General features: G+C 37.1%; 5 protein-coding genes across 8 annotated transcripts; 1 reads left to right on the top strand and 4 right to left on the bottom strand.

Annotated features, from left to right (window-relative positions):
• The first annotated feature begins 6 nt into the window (after positions 1-6).
• LOC128895958 (probable inactive serine/threonine-protein kinase slob1) lies at positions 7-749 on the top strand. The gene is made up of 2 exons (XM_054159013.1): positions 7-121; positions 181-749. The coding sequence occupies exon 2, from the start codon at positions 390-392 to the stop codon at positions 747-749; it is 360 nt and encodes a 119-aa protein (XP_054014988.1). The 5' UTR covers positions 7-121; positions 181-389.
• Positions 750-787: 38 nt separating this feature from the next.
• On the bottom strand, positions 788-3031 carry LOC128895957 (riboflavin kinase). 3 transcript variants are annotated; one of them, XM_054159011.1, is made up of 6 exons: positions 2871-3031; positions 2551-2694; positions 2350-2470; positions 1483-1631; positions 1285-1387; positions 788-1185 (listed from the first exon to the last, which is right to left on the bottom strand). In XM_054159011.1, the coding sequence occupies exons 3-6, from the start codon at positions 2435-2437 to the stop codon at positions 1082-1084; spliced, it is 444 nt and encodes a 147-aa protein (XP_054014986.1). In that variant the 5' UTR covers positions 2438-2470; positions 2551-2694; positions 2871-3031; the 3' UTR covers positions 788-1081. The 3 variants fall into 3 exon arrangements, with proteins under 3 accessions (XP_054014986.1, XP_054014985.1, XP_054014987.1); XM_054159010.1 differs by having other exon boundaries at positions 2752-2997; XM_054159012.1 differs by lacking the exon at positions 2551-2694 and having other exon boundaries at positions 2752-2997.
• A 494-nt stretch (positions 3032-3525) lies between these two features.
• LOC128895959 (3-oxoacyl-[acyl-carrier-protein] reductase FabG-like) lies at positions 3526-4644 on the bottom strand. The gene is made up of 3 exons (XM_054159014.1): positions 4240-4644; positions 3968-4169; positions 3526-3860 (listed from the first exon to the last, which is right to left on the bottom strand). The coding sequence occupies exons 1-3, from the start codon at positions 4554-4556 to the stop codon at positions 3618-3620; spliced, it is 762 nt and encodes a 253-aa protein (XP_054014989.1). The 5' UTR covers positions 4557-4644; the 3' UTR covers positions 3526-3617.
• A 153-nt stretch (positions 4645-4797) lies between these two features.
• LOC128895954 (tetratricopeptide repeat protein 27) lies at positions 4798-8113 on the bottom strand. Its single transcript, XM_054159005.1, has 8 exons — positions 7914-8113; positions 6947-7802; positions 6801-6867; positions 6390-6722; positions 6137-6310; positions 5923-6075; positions 5686-5847; positions 4798-5590 (listed from the first exon to the last, which is right to left on the bottom strand). Exons 1-8 carry the CDS (start codon positions 7990-7992, stop codon positions 5027-5029), a joined length of 2388 nt encoding a protein of 795 aa, XP_054014980.1. The 5' UTR covers positions 7993-8113; the 3' UTR covers positions 4798-5026.
• Positions 8114-8440: 327 nt separating this feature from the next.
• Positions 8441-23542, bottom strand: LOC128895955 (uncharacterized). 2 transcript variants are annotated; one of them, XM_054159006.1, is made up of 5 exons: positions 22480-23542; positions 13322-13459; positions 10709-11148; positions 9407-9572; positions 8441-9328 (listed from the first exon to the last, which is right to left on the bottom strand). In XM_054159006.1, the coding sequence occupies exons 1-5, from the start codon at positions 22489-22491 to the stop codon at positions 9224-9226; spliced, it is 861 nt and encodes a 286-aa protein (XP_054014981.1). In that variant the 5' UTR covers positions 22492-23542; the 3' UTR covers positions 8441-9223. The 2 variants fall into 2 exon arrangements, with proteins under 2 accessions (XP_054014981.1, XP_054014982.1); XM_054159007.1 differs by lacking the exons at positions 13322-13459; positions 22480-23542 and adding an exon at positions 11341-11476.
• Between the last annotated feature and the right edge of the window lie 284 nt (positions 23543-23826).

Below are 23826 nucleotides of genomic sequence, written 5' to 3' on the forward strand. Positions count from 1 at the left end.
GACGAGCCTCTGGAATTTTCCGATGACGAAGAAGAACGAGCTTATTATGAAAAATTAAAAGCAAAACAAACAACTAATACAAATGAAACAGACGTTCCATCTAAACGAAAACGTGCTTCGAGTAAGTGTCTTGTACCAAGTCAATATGTACAATTGATCCTGATATGATAATATTTTTAGGTCCCACCGCTGGTTGGCAATCGAATCACCCGTGGAATAGAAATACGCAAAAAAATAGAAAAGGATATCCACGAGGAGGTCAGAGACAATTTTCGTCCATACAGACTGAAAGTCAGTCGCAAAACTTATGGGTACATCCTTATCAAAATAGTTGGCCATCCATTCCAAGAGGTTTACATCCAGGAAGTAACGAACAATATGGATACGGGATGTACCCAACTTCGTTACAATCTGTGCAATATGCAAACCCTAATGTAAATAATATCAATCACAATTTTTATAATTCACATAACTACTATAATGAAGATGGCACAGCAATGCCTTTGAATCCTAGAATTCCCTTTAATACAGGTCCACAACTTCTTCCAGGACAATTACCTTTCCAAAATCGCACACATGTGTCCCCGAATTTAAGATTTCGAAATCCCAATATGGCTTGGCAATCACAAATGCCACAGCCTCCTACGAGAATGAATATGCCTTGGGTATCTTTACCGCCACCACCACCACCGCCACCTCCTCCATCATCCTCATTACCTTCGTCATCATCATCACCAGGAACAAGTTGAACATTAATCATTTTTTGGGAGGGGTATATGTATATATATGTAATAATTTGATGTTTATTCATTGTACAGTTTTAAATGTAGCTTTAAATGTATAAATGCTACAGTAAAAATATAATACAAATAATTTCGTTCAATTACATCTTTTTACGTCACACGATAACAAAATGCATGGATTCAGTTTATACATATCTATATTCCTAACTAGCTAAATGTATTTCAAAATCTAACAAGTTAGATATCAATATATTATTTTCATGTTCTACGAACGATCTCTTAATCGATTCTTGAGTCTAATCTGTACACGATTCGATATTACTTGTTATACAAATGCATTATTCTAGTAGGAATTTATCACTTTTATAAACATTCATATCCGGTTGCTCCAATTTCTCTTCGGCAATAGCGATATCATTATTTATTGCTTTAATTAAATCCACTGAAATGATAAAATAATACTTTAATAAAAGAAAGTAAATTAAACTTTAAACAATTTATATAGAAATATATTTATTTATTTATTTATTTATTTATTTACCTTCAGAAGTAAAATCTTTTTCTGGTCGTATATAATCCGTGAAAATTACTTTAATTTGCTTTCCATAAAAATCATTTTCAAATTTATGGAGGAAATGGACTTCCTACAATAATTTATCGACAATGTAACACCCTTTAAACCCGTGAAACATCGAATACCGAATTATACGCAATACATATTTTATATTTGAATTCATACCACCGTTTTCTTTTCATTTTTGTAAAACGGATTCCAGCCAATACTTGCGACCATCTTATGAACTTCTCCATTTAAAGAAGCCCATCCATAATAGACTCCATTATCAAGATCACCAGGTAACGCATCGACTACCTTATCTTCAAGATTTGCTACGAACAATTAAGGTTGTTGCTCGATTACATAGAACGCATTAACTTCAGTGTCAAACGTCGCTAAAATGTTTTACATTTTATTTACAAATCTTTAATTTGCAGTACCCGCATATTTCTCGTAATATAAATTATGAAAGACGAGATGAGAAGTACGACATTCGATCCAAATTATTTTTGTTTTCCCGCCAGTAAGTATCTATCTATATATATTAACTTTCCTTCGAGGAGAAAGTTACCAGCTTTGGCATCAATCACAGGCTCTTCTCCTTCGAGCAGTTATCTTGATTGGCGGCTGAGCTGGTGACTTTCTTCTTGGAAATGTAAGAATTAACCCATTGCTTTACTTTCCAGGTCTGATCCTGCTACAATAACGAAGTCGTTCGTTACGTTACTACACTTTACCGAGTGCGAACCAGCCGACGTAGGCATAATATATTCCCACCAAACTAATGCATGCTTGCTAAAGATTCGAGACTTTCTCTCAACTAATGGATATAGGTATTTATTTTCAATAACTACGATATTCTCGAGAATGCGATAGTAATTGCTTGTACGTATAGAACGAAATTATTATTAAGCCAATGGACTGATGATCCTGAACGTTTCATGTGGGATTGTAGACCACCTTCCGCGGTACGATATCAATTTCAAATCGTTTCTCGTTAATTCAGAGATATCGTAATTAATTAATGAAAATGTCAATTTTGAGACCTACCTGTTGGTATGCCTAAAGATTTGGAACCCCTGCCAAAACCTTTGATCACAGATCCAGATACGAAATACGGTAAGTTTTTGACAGACATAGCAGCGTCGTTAGCGTCACGTCAGACTTGCAGCTACAATGTAAGATTAATGCCTCGAAATATACTTTAAAGATAAAATGTTGATAGTACGACGGCCACATGTGCATATATACTTCTCTTTAGATAGTGTTCGATGATTTATTATTGGCGAAGATAGTATGCGGCGCGTAAATTTTTTCTTTTTATTTTATTTGATAAGATCCGCGTACAATCGATTTTTTAACAAAGCAAAATTCTCGAATTTAGGGACACCGTAACTGTGAAATGAATTTGTATTAAAGGTTATCGTAAAATTATATCTTGTATTCGTATACCTTAGTTCGAATTGAACGTTAGTTTTATAGCATTGTCGACAACAATCATTTCTAATTTGTCAAAGAAAAGCCCAAAGATTTGAATAATCAAATAATTGTACAAAATATATTCTCTTTACAGATTATTTGTCCCCCGTTCAGTCTATAATCTCATATTCCCGATCGTATTCAGTCCCTTCATACCAGCCTCTAAATTTCGTGATTTTTATACGACGCCAGATTTATTAAAGAAAAACAGTTCTGTGCAACACGCAATTGCGTTGCTTACATCGATTCTGTACCTTACATAATCTTTAATTGATCATGCGAAGAGCTAACAATCATAAACCGTGATTTAATACATAGAGTGTATAACATCTGAAGTTCAACACTTATCCCCGCTCTGTTTACTATGCCATCATATCTTCAACTGACGACGCATTTTACGATATGATCACCGAAAGCAATGTTGTTATAGTTTCAGTATAAAAAATTTCTCGAATCGATTAATAATAGTTGCATCTTTCATCATGCAAACGATCAAAAGAATCTTACGTATTTTTACGTAGAATTTTGTCTCGTACGAAATACGGATCATCAATAGACCAAATTGTCGTGACGTCACAAATGCACATTTGGCGCGAAATGTGTTTGAATTTCTAATTGGTAAAATCCAGTGTACCAATGCAATTCTACCAATCTAAACCGTTAAGGTAGTACGTGCATTTGTGACGTCGGTACAACGTTTACGTTTTTGATGTACATTGCAAAAATGAAGCAAATAACCAGTTATTGAGGTAAATCTTAATATTGTATCACATTCCAAGTATAACAGGTTCTTCAATAATAAATATAACAATAACAATGATTGGTATTTTGAGTACAAGTTAACGGGGACACATAGCATGTTTCCCTCCGTCGACGGATAAAGTTACACCTGTTATGAAACTAGCATCGTCGTGTGCCAAAAATGCAATTGCCTTCGCGACCTCTGTAACATCTCCTGTTCTGCCGAGCGCATGGGTTTTATTACTGTTCTCGAAATATTCCTTCAATTCCGTGTCCGTCATACCGCTCCTCCTATGAAGATCCGTAATTACAACGCCAGGGTTCACAGCATTTACTCGAACCTAGATAAAGAAAAGTAATAAGTATAATGTTTGCACAAAACTTTTTATTTTATCTAAAAGATTTAGAAATTGTTTTTTTTTTCATGATTTCTATGTATAACGTATACTTGTCTTGATGCAAGCTCGAGAGCAGTGCATCTTGTGAATTGATCGACAGCTGATTTACTCATGCAATACGATAGAACCTCTGGGAACGATCTTAATCCGCAAACGCTCGACACGTTTACGATATTACCTTTAGTTTCTCTTATATGTGGAACAGCAAGCATTGTTAAATGATATAAAGAACGTACGTTTACATTGAATACCCTGTGATATTTACATTTTTTGTTATGTAATTATTTGAGAAGTTGAATGTTTAGAAAGTACAAATTTATACCTATCGTATTGCTCCATTGAAGTAGTCTCTATACTTCCATGTTCCAATACGCCAGCATTATTGACCAAAACATCTAATTTACCATACTGTTTAATGGTAGATTCGATAATATTTTTAACATCGGTTTCTTTAGTTATTTCTCCGGTTACGATAAACGATTTGCTAGGTTTGCATTTTTCAGCAACCGCCTTTAAATTCTCCAAATTACGACCTGTTAACAATAACGACGCCCCAAGTTGGGCAAAATGAACAGCTGTCGCAGCGCCGATACCAGAGCTAGCTCCTGTTATTAACACAACTTTTCCAGCAAATGCCATCTAAAATAAAAGTATAATGGACTTTCCGAATTGTCTGTTATTAGGACAATTTTTAAAAAAGTTTGTTCGTCCTTTTTTAACTAAATAAAATTAGAAATATTGGTAAAATCTATGAATCAACATAAGTAACATTATCACTATGAATCAACCGTATGATAATATTTCTATAATTTTTAGACTTCCTCGTGATATGATTTAATTTGTTGCAAAACGCTGATGTCGTTAAAGGATTACGTCTATATAGATGCTTCAATGAATCGAGATTTTCTATTTTACATATTCGACAAGCTTCACGTTTTAAGAATATCGTTAAAATTTATTAAATACCGATATCGTTAACATTGACGAAGCTACATAGTTTCAAACGAAACAATAGCTATCCAGCGGATGTGAAACTTCATTTCTTTATATACATATACTTTGATACACGACGTTTCTATATTTTACATATTCGAAAAACATCTTAAAATTTAATTCGACAGTTTTATATTTTTTAGTTCATTTGTTACAACATTTAAATAGTCTTCAACTTCTTGCAAGCGTGTTGGAACAGCGTCGTTATTCCACACTTGATCTTTAACTTTCTTTACTACTCCTTGGAGAGACAGTTTGGCACTAGCTAACAATGTTCGTTTTTTCTTAATTTCGCAATTAGATGCGCAGCGTAAATACATTTCTGCTAATATAGAACATAACTGTAATACATTCTGTATCGATTCTTCTTGTTGAAAACATTTGGGATCTGAAACAGCAGCGCGATGTGCTTGCTGCAAGTATTGCGCTGCTTTTTCATTATCTATATCCGTTTCCTTAAGAGCGGTAAGCTGACCATACATTCTCCAAATATGGCAATTATTAGGTATGGAGGAACTAATTCTTCCAAATAACTCTAAAGCTTTCGAAAGCAATTTTTGTGAGGGATTCCCATCGGAATCATTTATATTATTTAATATGGCCCGCGTTAGTATATCGAGAACTTGCACGTCTAAGTGGTGATTGTTAAGATCCAAAATACGATGATAACATCGAATTACCTGTAATAATCCAAAATTCGTACAAAATATTAAAAATGTTTGAACTCTGAAGCAAAGAATTTCAATATCTTTTTTCATCTATTACATTTACGTACTTCTGAAAAGTGTCCTAGGTCAACGCTAACGATCATTAAATTATCCCAAACTTGCCAACGGTCATAATTGCATTTTATAGCATCTTGAAGAGATCTCCAAGCTTTCTCTTTATCACCCAGTTTTATATAAGCTTTTGCCAAGTTATTCCATGCCTCGAATGTCTATCATTAACCTTTAATGTCTTAGAATGCCAAATATTTCATGTTAAATTACAAATATTACAAAGTTATACAAACCGATGGTTCCAAGGCACAGTAACGTTTATACGCAGTTGCAGCCAATTTCCAGTCCTCTATTTCCAGAGCTGCAAATCCAAGCCTTATCCAAATGTTTTCTTGAATGTTATTCAATTCAACCGATAATTTTAAATGTGGTATAGCTTCTTTATACTGAAAAGTAAAGCGACCTTATGTTTTTAATATAAATTTGAATGTTGCATCGGTTACTCACGTTCTTCTTTGAAAAGTAAAACAGTCCCCAATGTCTTTGGGCCCGGCTACTTTTTTCGTTAGATAGTTTCCATGCTGTTTCATAATGATTAGGATCGTCAGTTGCATCACCCAGTAAACACCACAACTGAACTGTCGGCTTTTTAGCTATTTCTTGACGAATTATTTCTGCTGCCTAAGATTATTAATAGAATACTTATGAAATATCTATTGCGAATATATAAAATGAGAGCAATATAAGTTAATAAACATACTTTATGTTTCAATTCCAGCGTATTATAACAGGCAATTACTTCTTCCCATAACTGGAGTTTCAAGAAAACATCTAAAGCTCCTTTTACCAATCCCAGGCTTAGCATTAAATGCGCCCATGTTTGTTCTAAGACCCAAACAGGTTTAAGGCCACTCGCGAAAAACATATCCATTTTATGCGCAACAGAAACTTTTGTATTTTTTAATTCGTGTATTAAATATTCCATTTGCATCATCGACCGTTCAACGGTTCTTTTGCCACCAGATTCCAGAGAACAGCGATGATAAAGAGCAGTCGTTTTTAAAGACCAATTTTTTGTACTATCTATTACAGCCTATCGAACAATTATTCTCGGTAAATTGATACTATATGAGTGAAATAATAATAATACTCATATAATAATAATACGTACAGTTAGATATGGTTTAACTTCTTCGTCCATTAATTTATCCTTTGGTTGCGACAATTGCAATTGCATGCTATTAAAGGTAAAATATGTAGTAAATTATATTCCTTTTTCTAAGAATAGTTTAATAAAAAGTTAAAATATATTCTTACTATTCTGCCAATATAATAGCTTCTTCAACTGTTCCTAACTGGATATGCTCTATATTTTCTGAAAATTCAACGCGTTCTAATCTAACGTCGTCGTTCAAGTCGAGAGATTTCGGTAAATTTTCGCAATGTCTAAAATGAAATTGATCTTTTTTTAGATCAGTTTTTAAATATAATTGGGCTTTCTCGTCCTGTTGATATCTTGTACGTTTACCTAGAGCACCTTCTAGGCTTAAACTTAACTTTGCTGTTTCCTGAGCGCATTCAAGATATTTTTCTGAGTTCTGAATCCTTCTATAATAAAAGTAGAATTGCGCAGCTTCAAGATAAAACAGAGTTTTACAGTAGGTGTCTTTTAACAAAGACAGATCCTCAATTTTGATAATCAATTGTTCTGTCTCGTCAAATATCACACCAGAATTTTCGTTTAATACATGTTGATGCAAAAGATTCGCTCTAAACAACCACCAAATACAACTCTCGTAAGTGTTTTGTAATACTTTGTTAGAAAATATGATTTTAGAAAAATAAAGAAGCTCTGGCTTCTTGACGTTTGTATTGCATTCATCATGTAAAGATAAATCTTTAAGCGCTCTCTCTTCTTGACTTTTCAGATGTTCGATGTCTTTGTTGTCTAGCGGTCCTGTCCAATTACATTGAATAAAATACAGCAAAGAAGCTGCGCCTACATATAGCCAAGAATTACGCGTGGCAACTTCTTTCTCTATACTGGTATGTATCAAATTGCAAAAGTTATCGTTGTCGTATGATTTCATCAAATGCGAACAGAATTCATTATTTATCACATCTTCGTATCGTCCATCTAATATATTTTTTATACAAACTGGCAATTCGGAAACTGAAACGAAGAAAATTGTCGATAACAGAAAATCTCGGAAAATATAAACGATAGAATATAACCTAATACTATCTGTATATATATTCGTATCGTTTCAAATCAGTTATTTACCTTCGTCAGTAACAAAATTTCTTAATAATAAAATCTCAATTTCCAAGCTTGTTATTTTTGTTATATCTGAGTTATTCATGGTTACTATATGTCACTTGAAAACACGTGGAAAAACGTCGACATTGGTGTCAATTGGTATCATTTGCATCGTTCGTTAGGTTCGCTCATGTTCGTCGATACGTAATTATTCGCATAGAGAAAGCATATTTTCGAAGTAGATTTTATATTATTGTGGGATTTTTATGTAATTTGTTATTACTGTTACATAATAACACATTAAAATGATATTGCAAAACAATATATTTTCATAAAGTATATTGTGTATAGGAATAGGTTAGGTTATGTTCATTGTATATAGCTATATATATGTATATGTTGATAAATGCAGTTTTATTATGATATGATTTTTATGTAATTTGTTATTATTATTATTATTATTATTATTACATAATAACACATTAAAATTATATCACATAATATATTTTCATAAAGTACATTGTACATCGAGTTAGGTTAAGTCATGTTCATTGTAGAGGTATTGATAAATGCAGTTGTACTTAAAAATAAGTGCACGTGTACAACGTTAAATTATTGTTATTTTTTATCATATAATTTTGTTTAGGGAAAAGAAAAAGGCATGCTTTGAGAAATGTATCTTATTAATTCTATAAAAATTGCATAAACTGTTTTTTATCATTATCATTTTTTTAACTATACTATCACATATACAAGTAAATCAAATATCGCTATTCTTTACAATTAATTAAGTACACAATAGATATTGTTGCTATAACAATAGATATATCGTTAAATGCCACATGTTAAAATCAGTTCCTTAAGGATCCGTAATCGTTTACATGTGAATGTATAATATATAACTGAAAGATATATTACAAATAACAAGCGGATATATCGAATATATGCTTGCAATACTTAAGTATAATTTTTAACCCATACAAAGGAAGTAGTAATTTTTTTTGTTTACGTGGCTAGCTTTTTAATACTGAAAGCTTTAAACGAGGAAAACGCTAAGTATAACGTATAATCGATCAGGTAATGCTTTCATTCTTGAATAAATATTGTTCGTAATGTTAAATAAATTAACTCGCGAGTCGAGTAAATGAATAGAACCGATGATACGCGTTGACACGAGAAACGTGCGTGCTTCAAGAATAAAAGGCTTGACGTAGCACATTTTTTAACGTTTATGCCATCCGTTTAAGTTGCTTCAAATACAACTTACAAACACAAACGGTAGAAAAGCGAGGAGTGAATTAGTTGCTCACTTTTTTACAAGATGTAGAAACATTTTAAACGTTCAAATCAATCTCGTTGCCGTTATCGTTAGTCTCTTTCTTCGCAGCTATCAAATTCTCCCATTGCGCTATCAGGGTGCTTCGGCGTCGTGGATTAGGCTGTAAATTTTTTAACGTCTGCTTAAAAGATTGCGCCAAATAATAGAATACTTTATACGTTGTAGAATATATGTATACCTTGTGCTTCCCTTTGCTTTCTTTCTCTACTTCGTCCTCGTTTAACGTGTTGGACGAAGTACCGCTTCGTAACGAACTCGAACCGTCGTAAATGTCAGAATCATTGTCGTTTCCGATGTCCAACAAATTCGGTTGAGACTTTGCTAACATTTGAGATCGCATTAATCTAAAAATCCAAACCATTATGTATTATTTAATACATATAGAATCCATTTCAACATATTTAAACATGCGCGTAATAATTTACCTCCGCTGCAATTCGATCCAGTAATGTTAGAATGGAAGCAAAATTCATTCAACAGTTTAGAAATAGAAATTAATCTTGTCTCATTGTATTCATACATTGTTAACTGTAGTTTTCGTTAATAGAAATATTTATGCGTACAGAGTGTGCCAGAATTAGTGTAAGAACCGGAAATGGGGGGTAGCTGAGACGATTCTGAATCACAATTTTGGATGGTACTTGGTTTTTGAATCATTAACGAAAAACTTACAGACCAATCACAGGTCCTGAGTGGCGCGCGCTTAGCCGCGAGAGCATAGGCTCCAGTCAGGATTGGCTGGCTATGGTCAGGTCGCACCAGAGCTCGCGCTATTCCGGCGCTGTGATTGGTCTGTAGTTTTTCGTTAATAATTCAAAAACCAAGTACCATCAGACATGTTTGCAAAGGAAAATATGGTTCAGAATCGTCTCAGCTACTCCTCCATTGCCGGTTTTTACACTCATTCTAGGAAACTATGCAACTATACCAATGTCCTACAAACGTATATTAAGCCGGCGTAGCCATTTCAAAAGGCCAATGCCAAATTAACACGATATTTTTTTGCTATTTATTTGCTAATTATTTGCCAAAGAATTAATTTTTTGCTGCAGCCGTTTTCGAGAAACAATGGCTATGCTAGCGTAATATTAAGCCAGCGTAGCCACTTATGTATCTCTGTACCTAACAGGGATATCAATTCCATTCTTGCAGCAAAAAAATTCATATTCGGTGGATTAAGAGCAAATAATTAGCAAAAAAATATGCTGCAAAAATGGAATTGATATCCCTGTTAGGTACAGAGATATACATAAGTGGCTACGCTGGCTTAATATTACGCTAGCATAGTCATTGTTTCTCGAAAACGGCTGGAGCAAAAAAATTAATTCCTTGGCAAATAATTAGCAGATAAATAGCAAAAAAATGTCGTGTTAATTTAGCATTGGCCTTTTGAAATGGCTACGCCAGCTTAATATACGTGTCCTACAGATTGTTCTTCGTAAAATAAAAAACCACCCTGTACAGTAAAGTAAATTCACACCTGAGCTCGTTCTCGCGCTGCTTCATCTCGTGCAGCTCCTTCTGGATTTTTTCTTCGACGGGAACGTATCCTTTTCTAACGGGAGGTTTCTTGGGTTCGTCATCCGGCTCGAGTTGAATATCGAGACTCCTGTTGAACGTCTTGATGCTCAACGGGTTGAGCGCGATCGTGGGCGTTGTAGACGGCGTCAGTACGTCGTTAGGGGGTGTGTTGGATTTATAAATTTTGCCGCGAGTAGCGAGAAACCTGTGCATCAACCCTTTCTGGCTCGGCGTCGTCGCGAAACGCAGTGGCGTCGGGGTGGTGCGACTCGATATCACCCCGTTCGTCATCTTTGGCGTTAAGGGCGGCGTCAACGGACTAACCGCTTCCAGGATTTGAGGCGTGGACGTCGTCCTCTTCAGTTTGCCCGAAGCTAAAGCCTGCGGCATCCGTCGTACCTGTCGGCAGTAGAATTCTATTCGTTTCTATTCGAAAAATGAACCGTGTTAAATTAGGATCGGATATAAATCAAATACTGTGGCCGGATAAGAAATGAGAATTTTATTACTAGGTTTCTTTTTCTGACAAAATAACGCAAACGTGTAATATACTTGGGAAGGTAATTATTATATAATAATTAGTTGTCTCACCGTTGTTTGGGGTTTCCTTATAACTTAAAAAAAAAAATATATATATAGGCTGTACAGCCTATAGCGCGCGAAAGTTGAAACAAGCTTCGCGACTGTATCCGCACTATTATTACGGTAGAAATAGAGTAACGCGAAAGCCGTATTTTTAACTATTACTATCAGTTACAATAATCGCGTCATGTGTGAGAAAATCGGTGTTATATTTGCTTTAACGTATCAGCAGATAAGATATTTTCATAGATCCAGCCGGGTTATGAAAACCCATTAAAAATATTTATATATCCATTTCTTTACGTTACGTTATTATTTCACTCTCAGGGGCTGTAACGGTGTTTATGGTTACAGTACGGGCTTAGCAAACCCGAGGTATCCGAGCTAGAGTGAGAAGATGAGATAGAATCTATCTGATAGATGATAAATGAGAAGTAAGAGACACTGCAAACAGTATTAAAATAATGCAAAAGTCATGCAAGACGATGATGAAAAGAACGGAAATAAGCTAGTAATAACTAAGGAGTAGTGCAATAACTTTGTATAATAAACGAACGAACATTATTATTTCGTTATACAATACGTATACAATATTATATTATTTGAAAAACAAACTCGACAAATTGTCAAAATATATAGATAACCGAGATTCGTTGCCCTTTAGTAATGTACCTGAATGAAAAATTATTTCACAGTATTCATTTTTTAACGCGTTCACGCCGACCTGTTATTTGTGTTTCTCGCCATGGGGCGGCTCCGGTGGTGTACGCCACCAGATAGCACGCGAGTGTGAGCCACCGGTGTTACACGCCGGCGTGAAGGCGTTAGTACGTAATACAGTGAGATCATTTCTTATTTACATCGTTAAAGAGCAATCGATCTATATACATATTTAGTCGTCAAGTTAGTGTTAACGTCAAGTTACTCGTTTTAAATACCGAAAACTATGTACAGTGGGTGTAGAATATATTCGTGCACCGATCAATTTCACAAAAAATTTTTGTGTGAAATTGTAGTCTCTTAACTACTCTTTCAAACAACATTTACTAGTTAATAGAATTTGTGAAATTAACAAAAAAGTGGGAAAAGTGGGTAAAAGTGTAGAAGCAATAAGTATTTGTACGATTCTTATGACGAACCATTTACAGTAGAGTTTGTAACGTAAACACATTAGTTTATTGCTCCGTGCGAATTAGAAAACATCAAATTTTCAGTAAAGTATTTTTAAACAGTTGTGCGAATACTTATTGCTTCAACATTTCTATCGATTAATTGTTTTTTTTCTTGTTAATTTCGCAACTTACATAAATAGCTATTTTTCTTTTGTTGTAATCTATCGATTCTAGAGATTTCCAAGAATATGTAGAATGTCATTGTTTATAAAAAATAAGTTAATAAATTACAATTTTACACAGTATTTTTGGAAATTGATAGGTGTACGAATACTTTCTACACCCACCGTGTATCGAGAGACGAGTATGAAAATATTTCTACGCAAACGATTCCAAATAAGAGGACGTTGTTGAAGTGTACAAGTGATGGGCAAAACCGTAGGCTTCGAATAAATCTAAAGTTTGCCGATTTCTCGTTTCTTCTGTTGAACATTTTCCAAAGAAGGAAACGAGAGAAACACATCGGCAAACTTCAGATTTCTTCGAAGTCTAGGGTTTTGCCCATCACTGGTGTACAGGGTATCCCGAACAGATCTAATTTTTATTGGTGAACAATTCTAGTCACGTAATCTGACGAAACTGCAACGCGTGTGTCGCGAGCGACTAAATCGGTAACCGCGTCTAATCGTCCTCGTCGTTCATGGACGTACGTTGTATACAGTCTCGTCTACGTTGTCGGATGCATTCCGTCCCTACAAGGACTACGCCAGGCTCTCACTCTTTCTTTCTTTCGTTCAACGACCTTGAACACGGCCGACACGAATATATATGTACATGTACACACTTTTACGTGCACGTACGTCGAGGTTCAAGCGTACCTTGGAATCCACCGTCTCGTGGGACGTGGTCTTAATGCTACCCACGTTTCGTAGCTCGTGCTCCCTCTCCGTGACCTCTTCGATCTCCTTCTGTATTCTGTCGGTCGCCTTCTTCAGCTGCTCCAACCTGTGCTCTGCCTGTCCCATGTAACCAAAACGAATCAAAGTTAACAGTAATTCAATCAATGCGAGTAATTTAGAGTGGTATTTTAGGAGAATTACAAGGGGGATTGCAATCGGGGGACGGTAGCGTAAGCGTAGATTTTCAGGTAGTGCGAGATATGTTGTACGCCAACATAATCTTTGTATTTCCTTCAGTTAACATAACTCTGCCTTCTTCTCCATCCTCCGTCAATCTCTAGCAGCAAACATTTCAAATTCCTTCCTTCGATAACCGATGATTTCATAATTCATCATTCCTATGCTTCCATTTTCTATCTTTTCCGAACCTATAAAGTCCACTACTTTTCCCTTTGAATCAGAGAATTGTCCGAACCGTCTCAACACGAGGATCTCTAGCCAGTACCATGCGAATACCATTGTTAGTATTTGGTAAACTTGTGACAGCTGAGATTAGAAGACTTTACACGAATTTCGACAAGAATTATAGTTTCGCTATCCGATATCAAGTTCCACGTGTTTTTCTTTGAATATTATACGTTTATTGATATCGTTACCATTCTCTGATCCGAACAATCGAACGAATCAATCTAGAAAATCCTTAGATATATCGAAGATAACCGCTAAAACGAGGATAACGACTGTATTGTGGACTCCACTTAGGAGAACGTGACTGATCCGAGTTCTACTTCAACCGACTGTTAGTTTGCTCGTTAATTGCTTTTCTAGATTAATCGTTTTTATCGATGCATCCGGCTTCGAAAGTAAGATAAGAAATGGTCGTTGAACGAAAGGAATTACGGGAATCTTTCGCCTTCTTCCCAGGCTTTTTTTTTTTCATTTTACGAATATTCCTGTCGCACAGGCTCGTGTAATTAGAGAAGTCGGTGTTTCCGATTGTTAAATTAACGACGGTGCAACCTGACCCCGTGACAACCTGAACCACGATTCTAATTTCAACGCGAACCGTGCGACCAGCTTTAAACACCAGTTTCCTTGCCACCTACACGGTTTACGAGCCTTCCTGTTGCACCGGTACAGTGGTTCTTAGCCAACGGAACTCATCCTCGGGTTCCTTGGTCCTCGAACACCGTCACGGTGTCGAGGGGGGCTCCAGGGGAACGGAAGGTTAACGCTAAACGTAATATCGTTGTAAAATTCACAAATAACACTACCGAGTTCTCTATAGCTAAACAAAATAGAAACATGTGATACAATCCTATACTGGGAGTCAAAGAGGAAAGATCAGAGCCTTTTTAACGTTAAATCTCTTTTAATGAGCTAAGAATTTCTTTGTAAAAATCACCGTTTATTTATTAATATTAACGCTTTGCACTGGAGAGTTGACTTTCAGTCATCACTAGGTTTCCTTTAGGTTTCATTTCTGTGAAGCTCGAAGTGTCAATAAAATGATTGTCGGTGAGGTAAATGTGACCTTATTCTCAAATCTAGATAGCTTAGAACTCATAGCAATAGAACATTAAGAAACATCTCGAGTTGCTGGTAGATAGCAGAAAAAAAAGGTCTCGAGTGCAAAGGGTTAACGTTACGGTAAGAATAGGTATACATGTGAAGTCTCGGTACGTTCAGAGTCAAGAACCACCGCGGTAAAAGGTCCCTGATCCCTCGCGAGGTGCGTCACACTCAAAAAGGAAACGACAAACATACACAAACCGCGAAACGAATCGAATTCAAAGCTACCATCTCGCGACGATCGTTCTCGCTAACGGGAAGCGAATTCCAGAAAGCTGAACACGACCGCCATGCGTTCAATCCCTCGTGTTCTCCGTTCGCCGGTGCTATTTGTCAAAACCGTTGCTGTCGGTAGTAATTTCCAACCGAAGATAGACAAAATTTCCATTCCGATAAAAATAACGAACAAAAGAGATAAACAGCTTTAACTCGTTCTTTGTTCGGTAAACACCGCAGTCTGAATCATAACGCAAAGATATATTTCACCTTGAACGAATAATAGCTCGCCCGAGTAATCGATTGGTATTCAATCAAAGAACAATCGAGCCATGTTCTGTTAAAATTATCTATTAAAAAAATTCACGGAACTACCTCAACGCGCTATCTTTGATCATCGAATTAATCTAGCTTTATCGATCGATACCACAGCCGATAGCGATTCTTTAAAACTGGCCTCAACGTGTAAGAGTGCAAATTTTAAAACGTACACGACAATTTTTCAATATTAAAACAAAAAAAGAAGAAGAAGAAGAAGAAGAAGAAAAAGAAAGGAATTCACAAGATTCACCTGACTTTCGCCTGTCCAAGATACACGCAGCTCCTCTGAAATCGAGAAAATCGTCCACTTCTCGTTTGGGCAGAGTTACACGCGAGGAGCAACCTTTCTCTGGGACTCGAACGAACGAAGCACAGATCGGAGAACAGATTCCTAAACACAGGGATCATTCCACGAGCGTTGAGAGACAACCGAGCTGCGAAACGAACGATCAACAAACGATCGACGAACGATCGAAAGGTACGACGTACAGGGCGACAGGAAAGGTAGACGGAAAGCTGGCACGAAGGAAGCAAGCTCGCTCAGGTGTTTCGTCCGCACTTCCGCGTAAGAACCGAATATTACTCGAAACGGGTTCTCGAAGGGTTTCCAGGCGAGCAGCTGTAGTCGGCCAGCAGCAAGGAATGCCGCTCATTGAAAACTGAACACCGACTAGCGTCGCTGCTTAACTGTAACCCGTGCCTGTTTCCTTTCTAAAAAAAAATGGGCCACGGATCTTCCTGCCTCTCGTTCGTACCGCCGATGGAACATCCTCCGGTTTTCATCACCGTCGATGGCCGACATTAAATTCCGGACCGATGATGCACTCGATTTCGATCAAGGATAACGCAATTTCGAGGTCGCGAGAGTCGTCCGCGATAAACGATCGTAAAATCGTCCTCGATCGTTCTCGTCATTTACGAGGATTTCAATGATAACATTCAAAAGGATCCAATGATAAAATTCATTTCAAAAAGTACTATGAAAATTATGTAAAAAAATTGAATTTAAGAGAAATTAACGAGATAGGTGTCTATTTATGGATGAGAATGGTCAGTGACCCTCGCCGTGTTCTCGACTGCACGCTCGATTAGATATGCATACGTAATTGGTCGTGTTAACCGTGAACCTTTTAGGAAAATGTAGATCACTGTCGATTCGTTGCTACGGTTTCGACCAGGTAATCTTTCGAGCACAGAAATTTGGAATCGAAAGGAAGACTTGGTTCAGGACGCTGAAAATGAGGCATATATTTACGAATTTTTCAAAACGAATGGATCAACCGGATCTTTATGAAACTTTCGGGATCATTTATTGAATATTTGGTGATGACTACAACATCCTGACAATATGCAAGAATATAAAAAAAGATTGAAAGTAAAGTTCACGTTATAATATTTGCAGAATGAAATGAATTCCTATTTAGGTTCAATTTGTGTAGGCACGTTCGCGAAGATTTTAGTTTGCATAAATATCCGCAGTCTAGCGATGACAAATAATTTCTTTTTGATAGAAAATTGTGCGCGAAAAGTCATGCACACTACGCATCAAAATTATACGAACGCATGGATTGCGGAGGTTTCGGTATCTCGAGACAATTTTCGATCAAACCAGTGATACTGTTATATTCACCGTGTCGAAAGAATTAAAAAATTCGCTTCGAAAGATTGGTATAATTATCATAATCGTTCGGGATTGGGCGCGACTAGAAACGCAACAGCTGTTTTCCTTTGTTGTTCCCAGCGTCGAAACACCTGCCGAACCGCTTTTGAAAACGAGTCTAACCATCCCAAAGGCAACAACGACCCACATACCTAATATGTCGTTCGGTTTCAACGGCAACGATGCTGCTAAAAAATATACAGTACCTATACGACGATACCTTCGAGTGCGATAATTGCACTGTTGGAATTCAATAAATACCGAACCGTTTACGTTTTGCTGGAATACGACTCTATATTACAATTAAATTATAGCTCGCTATGGTTCATCGCGTGTGAACAAAATTACTCGATAATCTATTAGGTTGTCCCAAAAGTTTCTTTCGCTTTATTAATAAGTAATACATGCACAATATTTTATGTTTTATGTTACATTACTGAATTGTGCACGATTCATTTTGCTGCATTACTATTACAACATGAATATCATGTGTGTGAAGTTAGCCCCGCACTTTCCGAATGTTTGATTTTTTTAAATTCTGCTACACTGTGCTACGTTTCTGCCGTATCGTGCCGTAAACCGGAACTCTGTAAGTCAAAGCGTACTCAAGAAAATAGAACAAAACAAAATTTTTGATAGCCCCTCACTTTTCGAATTTTCAGTTTTTCTTTCTTGTGCCGTATTGTGCTATATTTGTGCTGAATTGTGCCGTAAATAAGAGATCGGTAACATCGATAACAATTAAGGAAAGAAATAAGCGAAATAAGCCGAAGCTGTCGGCAAAGATCAAAGAATGTGGGAACTCCATGATAAATGCACACTTTCCATCCCGAGCTTGTGCATTTATCGAGGCGTTACTGCACTCCGCTACACGCGAGCGCGTGCGAATGCGAATGCAAATTCTTAAAGTCTGATTCCTAACTTTGCCAACGTCGCGAAATCTGCCGATCTGACGAGATTTTGTAATTAGGAAAAGTTGTTTTGCTAGTCTAGCACAATCCGGCACAATCAAAGAAAATTCGGAACGATCAAGATTTTTAATCGCCGCCACCTATTTTTGTTAAATTTTATTCACCCTCGAGCTAATCTCAATTTTTAACGCATACGTCTCGTGTTATTGTAAGTTGCACAATTTAGCACAACTTGCAGAACTTGATAATCTGTCGCCGTTCGCAAATTGTGCGTATATTAAATTTTGTATTCCTTAAAATTCAACATTTTTTATCTGCAAAATGAGTAGAGATAACGAGTTTCTATCAATGGCGCGATGTAGCACAAGTTGGTACGCATCTTTCTATAGAAAAAAAGTTTGTTTCGGCAAAAGTGCGGGGCTAGTATAATTTTGGTTCGATTTCTTTTCTTAATTGTTATCGATGTTATCGATCTCTTATTTACGGCACAATTCAGCACAAATATAGCACAATACGGCACAAGAAAGAAAAACTAAAAATTCGAAAAGTGCGGGGCTAACTTCACACACATACGAATATTGATGAAATTAGATTGTCTATTTATATAAACACGACCACGTAAAATAATTGAGTGCAACTCGCGAATGAAACTTTTGGGACAACCTAATATTTGGAAAAATACATAACGTCTGTTCCTTTTTGCAAACATTTCTCGATTATTCGATCTTTTCTCAGATTCTTTTTTTTTTAAATTATTTATAATTTCAGTTTTTATATTCCAAGAATTAGCTGGTAGGCATTCTTTGTCGCTCGCCGATCGCGAACGGGCCAGGCAGTGTCTCGGGTTCGATTCACACTTTGTTTTGTAAGAATTTGCCGATCGGCATTCTTTTGGTGGCACGCGAACATCGTCGCTCTTTTCGTTAACCTTTTTTGTTTCTTTTTTGTCGAAGAACAGTCAGTCGCCCGGCGGATTTTGTGGGAGTCGTTCGTTTCGAGTAAAGTCATTTTTAATAGAGATTTATGTTAACCTATACCCATTCTCTCATAAATCAAAGAACAATAGAGCGAGGTCAAGATCCTTCGTTAAATAAATCTACGGAACAACACTGAAAACGGAACCTGTCGAGCGAAAATCGCGTAAAAATTCATTTAAATAGTCGTCCAACCAGTCTTTCGAGAGCACCACTAACCACTACCAATGGCGCGTGTGAATTCGCGTGCGTCTCGTTCGGGCGAACCACTCTCAGGCAAGGAAATCTCGAAATGCACACGGTTAAATGGGAGACGGGACCGTGACATCTTTTCCAAGGCACTTTCTCAGTCACGACGCAACGTTTTGTACGCAAAAGCATAATTAGAAACGTATTTGGTCAACGCTCCGGAGGCTTGAGATCACGTTGACGAATTACCATCTTAAGATCGATTCAAACTATAACGACACATACCGGCACCGACACGACAAAACATTCAAATACGCGTTTTAATGGAACTATTCAAGTATTTACACTATTCCCATTGACGGAACGTTCAGGTCGGTGTCTGTTAAGTGTGAATAGTTCTATTAAAACGCCTATTTTAATGTTTTGTCGTGTCGTTGCCGGAACATGACGGTCCGTGTCGTATAATCTGAATCGACCTTTAGGAGTACCGCTGATCAGATCGAATCGGTAATTTATATCGATAAACATCGACGCGAATACACCTGGCTGGGAGATGGTGCACGATCGAAATAAAACAGAACGAATTACAATGTCGAGAAGTGATTGCTTCTTCGTCATTCATCGAAAAAGAAGAAAATAGAACGTATCTGTACAGCTGTACGTTACGAATCATCAATGAAGAAGCGGTACTTGGAAATCGATGGAAACAACAAACATAGATAAAGTCGTGCGCGTTTCTATTTCCCAATACATCGAGATTAACTTGCCGAGCATTGTTAGCGACGATTAGAACCTTGTGGAATAACAACAGACACAGCTATTCGTGAAACGCGCGAAATCCAGCTCCATATACCGATGGAATGTACACTAACGAAAGCATGAAAGACAGGAAACGACGATGGAATATTTTAACCGTATAGAAAGACGATAAAATAGCCATTAGATTCCTCAGGGACGTAAACCTATTAAAGAAATTCTAACGAACGAAACTAACCATAAATCGCTGATGCGACTTTTAATAAATATTATATCTATACTCAGAGGCACAAAACGTAACGATGTCCGATGGCGTAAGACGTCGTTGTCCAATATCGACGTGAATTCACTTTACACGCGTTTCTAATTTTTTCTTTTCCCGCGTTTTCTATCGGTATTATCGTATACTATCTAAAGTTACGTCGCCCTGTCCATTTTTCGAGGCAAATAACAGTGCAAGAACACGAATTCCTACCTGTGGAACGCATCTTGCTTTCAAGGCCTAGTTAGGCTGCGAAGACGGTAATAATAACGCTGATTGAACTAACGACGGATACGTGCAGCGATTCGTTGATTGCTCGACGCAAAAACGTTGTCGCGTTTATCAAACACCCGGCGACACCGATTAGTAGATGTTTGAAAAAGTTCGTGAAATACTTTGAACAGTAAATTACCGAGTATAATGAAATCTGTTTTTCCATTAAAAATTACCACTGTAATTACGGTATCGACCAAAGGTACGCGGCCAAGCATTATCGTTTTGTTTTCTTACTTTTACTCTTGCTGATACCAACAAATAATCGCCTCTGCGTTATACAGTGACTGCGTCAACTCGTGTTAATATCCGGACGCTATAGTACTTTCGCTATCGCAATACATGCGTGACTATCATTCAGTTTATATATTTTAACGAAAAGAGTAAATTTGATTTATTTAACCCTTTCGACTCCAGCGGGACATACGTGTTCCCAGTGGATATTTCTGATTGCCTTCGGCAAAATTACAGTTGAGTTTCCTTGTTCAACTACACAGCCTTTGACATACAGTGGGTGTAGAATGTATTCGTACACCGATCAATTTTCCAAAAAACTTTTCTGTGAAATTGTACTTTCCTTAACTTCTTTTTTTATGATCAATGATATTTTACATATCCTCGGAAGTCTCCAAGATAGATATAGTCCAAACAACATTTACTAGTTAACACGTTCACTGCCAGACAAATATTCTTGAAAATTTCTGTTAGGATTAAATATCATTTATACTATTGCAGAGTACGTAATCAAACATCTATCGTGGTATTTATTTTTGTAACTTCATCAAGACTCGTGAATTTCATTTAAATCCATTTCCTTTGATGCTTAATCCTCGGAATTAATTTTTTTATTTCTTCAGTGAAAAGTATATACGGGTGACGTGGCGAACAACGTGTTAATATAATTTGTGAAATTAACAAAAAAGTGGGAAAAGTGGGTAAAAGTGTAGAAGCAATAAGTATTTGGACGATTCTTATGACGAGCCATTTACAGCGGAGTTTGTAACGTAAACACATTAGTTTATTGCTCCGTGCGAATTAGAAAACATCAAATTTCTAGTAAAGTACTTTTAAAAAAGGTTCTAATAGAGGACTGGAAAAGATTCCACTTCCAATAACTAATAATTTAGTTAATTTAATGCTTATAAAAGTTACAATAATCATAAAATTAAAAAGAAATCCCACGAAGGAAGTATTATATACTTATAAATTAATGTAAATTTCTTTCTTTTTTTTAATGAATTTTTAAAAATTAAACAGTCGTGCGAATACTTATTGCTTCAATATTTCTATCAATTAATTGTATTTTTCTTGTTAATTTCGCAACTTACATAAATAGCTACTCTTTTTGTACTATATTTATTTTAGAGATTTCCGAGAATATGTAGAATGTCATTGTTTATAAAAAATAAGTTAATAAATTACAATTTTACACAGTTTTTTTGGAAATTGATCGGTGTACGAATACTTTCTATATCCACTGTATAACATCTTTATGCAAAATAAAATCTTCGGGAACGTGCCTAGAAAAATTAAATCTAAATAGGAATTTATTTTATTCCGCAAATATTATAACACGAACTTTACTTGCACATTCAAATTTCCTATAAACGCATAAAGATGTCCGCAGTCTACATATAACCAACCCTAGTTCGATACAATTACTTTTTGAAAAAGAATCTAATAGAATCGAAATAGAGAAAAGTCGGGTCGAAAGGGTTAACATATCGAGTTTATAACGTAACAAACAATTCCCTAGATAACGTATTATTATCTCGTACAATGTACGACGTATCGCTGTTCGTTAACAATGATAAAAGGAACCTTGTGTTTATCTCATTCGCGATAAGTATATACCGCACTTTGTCACCTTTCGTGTTTCTTTCACTGCGCAACAAGCGAGACATTGACACTAACGTGTTATTCGAGAAACAGTCTGATTTACAAATAACAAACAAATAGAAGATTGGTTTCGGTCTGAGCGCGTGCGTGTGCCGCGCACTTACCTCCATTTTCATCGTTGCCAGCGAGATTCCGCGGAGAGGACCGGGCACAGACTAAAACTGTAATCGGACGTGGCCACCGATACGAATCGTCCAACTTCGGGAACAATTCCGTTCCGTTTATCAGATCGTGAACGCGAACGGTTAACGTCCGTATCTGTTATCATGCCGCGCAGTTGCGTCACTCTCGTCTGATCGCTATCGCGTCCGTGGGCCACCCGGGGAACGGTGACCAATCCGATGTCGTGGGGAATTCCCTCACCACGAGTCGGTATGCCGAAAATTCGAACGGCCGACTTTCGTTCACGGAGACTCGTTCTCCACGACCGTGATCTCCTATTCTCGTGGCTGGAGAAAATATTATTCCGGCGCCTCGTATCCTGGATCAATCGATTCCCATTGAAAAAACAATCTTTAATCTCGACAGACAGCTTCGAGCAAAGCGGTGTCACACGCGGAATACGAGGAACCGAAGAAGATTATTTCCGGTGTTTCGGATCCAGGATCACTGAAATCCCCATTGAAAACGATTTCGAATCCCAACGGTTTCGGAAGCGAGAGACCGCGAATCGTTCGCGTTTACCGCTGTCAGCCTCTTCGATCTCGAGCGCTCCTCGGGTCGACGCTCGAAGTCTCGAACCAGATTGTCGGCGACTCTTAGCCAGGTGTAAACGCGTACATCGACCGAAGGATATCGCTCTCTCGAGACCCACGGTTTCTCGAAACTATGCTCGACGAGCGTTTAGCAACACTTCCTCGTCCAACTCGCGCGGTTCCTGTAATTTCCGAGGACCGTAAGAGCTTATAATCGAGACGCGACCGGAGTCCGCTCGGCGACTGCCATTTTACCTGCGTGACCTTGTTGTTCCCCGACCGTTCTCCGAACAAAAGCAACAGAACCAACGACACCGCGACGCATCATCCGACAGTTTCCTGTGGTAGTTACAGAAACGTTTTTTTTTTTTCGCGTTCGTGCTAATATTAGATCTTAGTTGACGAAATAGTGTCGCTTAATGCCCCTAGCGGGACGTATAATACGTCCCAGTGAATATTTCTGATTGCCTTTAGTCAAATTACAAGTGAGACTTGTAGGAATATACAGGGTGTCCCAAAACTCGCGTAGGAGCCGGAAATGGGGGGTAGCTGAAACGATTCTGAACAACAATTTCCTTTGCAAAAATGTCGGATGGGGCTTCGTTAAGGAGATATTAAGAGAAAACCTCGACCAATCAGAGTCAATGTCCTTCGATCTTCGACCATATACAGGGTGTCCCAAAAATGTTGGAGGTCCTTGAAAAGGGTGGTTCAGGGGGTGATTTGAAACAACTTTTTCCTTAGCGAAATTGTTGT

The sequence above is a fragment of the Hylaeus anthracinus genome, unplaced genomic scaffold (assembly GCF_026225885.1).
Source record: "Hylaeus anthracinus isolate JK02 unplaced genomic scaffold, UHH_iyHylAnth1.0_haploid 5, whole genome shotgun sequence".
NCBI classification, from domain to species: Eukaryota; Metazoa; Arthropoda; class Insecta; order Hymenoptera; family Colletidae; genus Hylaeus; species Hylaeus anthracinus.

What these genes read in the sequence shown, in the direction of transcription:
- LOC128895958 (XM_054159013.1), top strand. Translation starts at nt 390, where the DNA reads ATGTACCCAACTTCGTTACAATCTGTGCAATATGCAAACCCTAATGTA.
- LOC128895957 (XM_054159011.1), bottom strand. Translation starts at nt 2,437, where the DNA reads ATGTCTGTCAAAAACTTACCGTATTTCGTATCTGGATCTGTGATCAAA. An exon ending in ATCTTTAGGCATACCAACAG is followed by an intron (nt 1,632 to 2,349) that starts GTAGGTCTCAAA and finishes AATTGTTCGTAG; the next exon opens with CAAATCTTGAAGATAAGGTA. An exon ending in AAAAGATTTTACTTCTGAAG is followed by an intron (nt 1,186 to 1,284) that starts GTAAATAAATAA and finishes TTATCATTTCAG; the next exon opens with TGGATTTAATTAAAGCAATA.
- LOC128895959 (XM_054159014.1), bottom strand. Translation starts at nt 4,556, where the DNA reads ATGGCATTTGCTGGAAAAGTTGTGTTAATAACAGGAGCTAGCTCTGGT. An exon ending in TCAATGGAGCAATACGATAG is followed by an intron (nt 4,170 to 4,239) that starts GTATAAATTTGT and finishes TAAATATCACAG; the next exon opens with GGTATTCAATGTAAACGTAC. An exon ending in TCGAGCTTGCATCAAGACAA is followed by an intron (nt 3,861 to 3,967) that starts GTATACGTTATA and finishes TTCTTTATCTAG; the next exon opens with GTTCGAGTAAATGCTGTGAA.
- LOC128895954 (XM_054159005.1), bottom strand. Translation starts at nt 7,992, where the DNA reads ATGAATAACTCAGATATAACAAAAATAACAAGCTTGGAAATTGAGATT. An exon ending in GCTATTATATTGGCAGAATA is followed by an intron (nt 6,868 to 6,946) that starts GTAAGAATATAT and finishes TACCTTTAATAG; the next exon opens with CATGCAATTGCAATTGTCGC. An exon ending in ACTGTGCCTTGGAACCATCG is followed by an intron (nt 5,848 to 5,922) that starts GTTTGTATAACT and finishes GGTTAATGATAG; the next exon opens with ACATTCGAGGCATGGAATAA.
- LOC128895955 (XM_054159006.1), bottom strand. An exon ending in CAGCGCGAGAACGAGCTCAG is followed by an intron (nt 9,573 to 10,708) that starts GTGTGAATTTAC and finishes TTGGATTTTTAG; the next exon opens with ATTAATGCGATCTCAAATGT. An exon ending in AAAGCAAAGGGAAGCACAAG is followed by an intron (nt 9,329 to 9,406) that starts GTATACATATAT and finishes AAAAATTTACAG; the next exon opens with CCTAATCCACGACGCCGAAG.